The following is a 1622-nucleotide window of genomic DNA, read 5'->3' on the forward strand; positions in this document are numbered from 1 at the left end:
TGATCAGAGGTCAGGAAAACAGACCTTACGACGACAGGCTGAGAGCCATGGGGCCCTTTAGCCTGGAAAAGCGCAGGCTCAGGGGTGACCTGATGGCCACCTATAAGTTTATCAGGGGTGACCACCAGTATGTGGGGGAGCGTTTGTTCACCAGAGCGCCCCATGGGATGACAAGGTTGAATGGTCATAAACTACTGTGAGACCGTTTCAGGCTGGACATAAGGAGGAATTTCTTTCCTGTCCGAGCCCCCAAGGTCTGGAACAGCCTGCCATCGGAGGTGGTTCAAGCACCTACACTGAACACCTTCAAGAGCAAATTGGATGCTTATCTTGCTGGGATCCTATGACCCCAGCTGACTTCCTGCCCTTCGGGGGGAGGGGGGGGGCTGGACTCTATGATCTTCCGAGGTCCCTTCCAGCCCTGATGTCTATGACGTCTATGAAATCCAGAAGACAGACTGCAGACTTTCATCGAATATTCTCTGCATCCAACCCACAACGTCTCACAGAAGTGGAGCAAACCCTTCTGACACTCCAGTGACGGAGAAGCTACCCAGTCCCAGGAGTTCTCCCAGGAGTAACCTAATACCCAGCTAAAACCACGCACCGTTTCAGGCAGAATTTGTCCAACCTCAGCCCCAGATCCTGGAAAGCAGGTGTTTAAGTTAAAGATTCCGCCCCAGCGCAAAATGACTCCTAAATGCTAAGGGCTGGTCACTAACGCAGACTGCCTGGGCAGCGGACACAAGCCAAGTGCAAAGCCCCAACTTGGAGAACGAGAGCGTGGGCTGTGCCGGCGGGGCAGGGGCTCTGGAGAACAGCAGCCAAGAAGAGCTGGAGGACGAGTGCCTGGGGCACCGCTGTGGCCAGAAAGGCACGGAGAAAACCCACGGAGATGGAGCAGGAGCGGCGCCCGCAGCTCCGCACTTGGCATTGGGGTCCATAATCCTGGAACGTGAGCGGGCCTCGAGCTTGAAGCCCAGGTTTCTGTGACAAATCCTTGCGCGCGTGACCTGCCCTTCGCCCCGTCCCCACGTCTGCAGGTCTCGCAGTATCGGCCCCGCAGCCCGGCCCCCCGACAGCTTGGTGCCCTCGGCAAACTGCCACAGCCGCCGGCTGCTCCACGAGCGCCCGGGCCGCCTCCCTGGGCTGCCAGCAGCGCGACCTCCTTGCGGGGAGGGAGCGGACACAGGGCCCTATCCTGCACTCCCACCTTCACAGCAGAGCTCTCCTCACAGCCTCGCGCCCAAGAGTCCCAAGAGAGGGGGCCGAGGAGACTCCCGGCCGAGCACCGCCCTCCCCCACGGAGACTCACCGCCGAGTGATGCCCGCGCCTCGACCGTCCGCACGCGCTCCGCGCCGCGTCTCCCGGCAAGCTCCGCGGCTCCCGGCGGCCTGCGGGACTCCACTTCCCGGCAAGCTCCGCAGCTCCCGGCGGCCTGTGCGACTCCACTTCCCGGCAAGCTCTACAATTGCCGGCGGCCTGTGCGGCTGCGGGCGACGTTTCCCGGCAGGCCCCGCGGCCCCGGGCAAGATGATCCACGAGCTGCTGCTGGCGCTGAGCGGGTTCCCGGGCGCTGCCTTCACGTGGAGCAAGCGGGGTGGCCTGCAGGTATCGCCGG

The 1622-nt window shown here is 62.3% G+C and overlaps 1 protein-coding gene across 1 annotated transcript in view; it reads left to right on the forward strand.

Moving 5' to 3' along the window:
* Positions 1-1490: 1490 nt before the first annotated feature.
* TUBGCP4 (tubulin gamma complex associated protein 4) overlaps positions 1491-1622 on the forward strand; it is a 21172-nt gene continuing 21040 nt past the window's right edge. Inside the window, exon 1 of the mRNA XM_019503796.1 lies at positions 1491-1612. Within this exon, the coding sequence (XP_019359341.1) occupies positions 1535-1612 (78 nt within the window). The 5' untranslated portion in view covers positions 1491-1534. The remainder of the gene's footprint in view (positions 1613-1622) is intronic.

This window comes from Gavialis gangeticus, unplaced genomic scaffold (assembly GCF_001723915.1).
Source record: "Gavialis gangeticus isolate Ggan-Ray unplaced genomic scaffold, GavGan_comp1, whole genome shotgun sequence".
In the NCBI taxonomy this organism is placed as follows: Eukaryota; Metazoa; Chordata; order Crocodylia; family Gavialidae; genus Gavialis; species Gavialis gangeticus.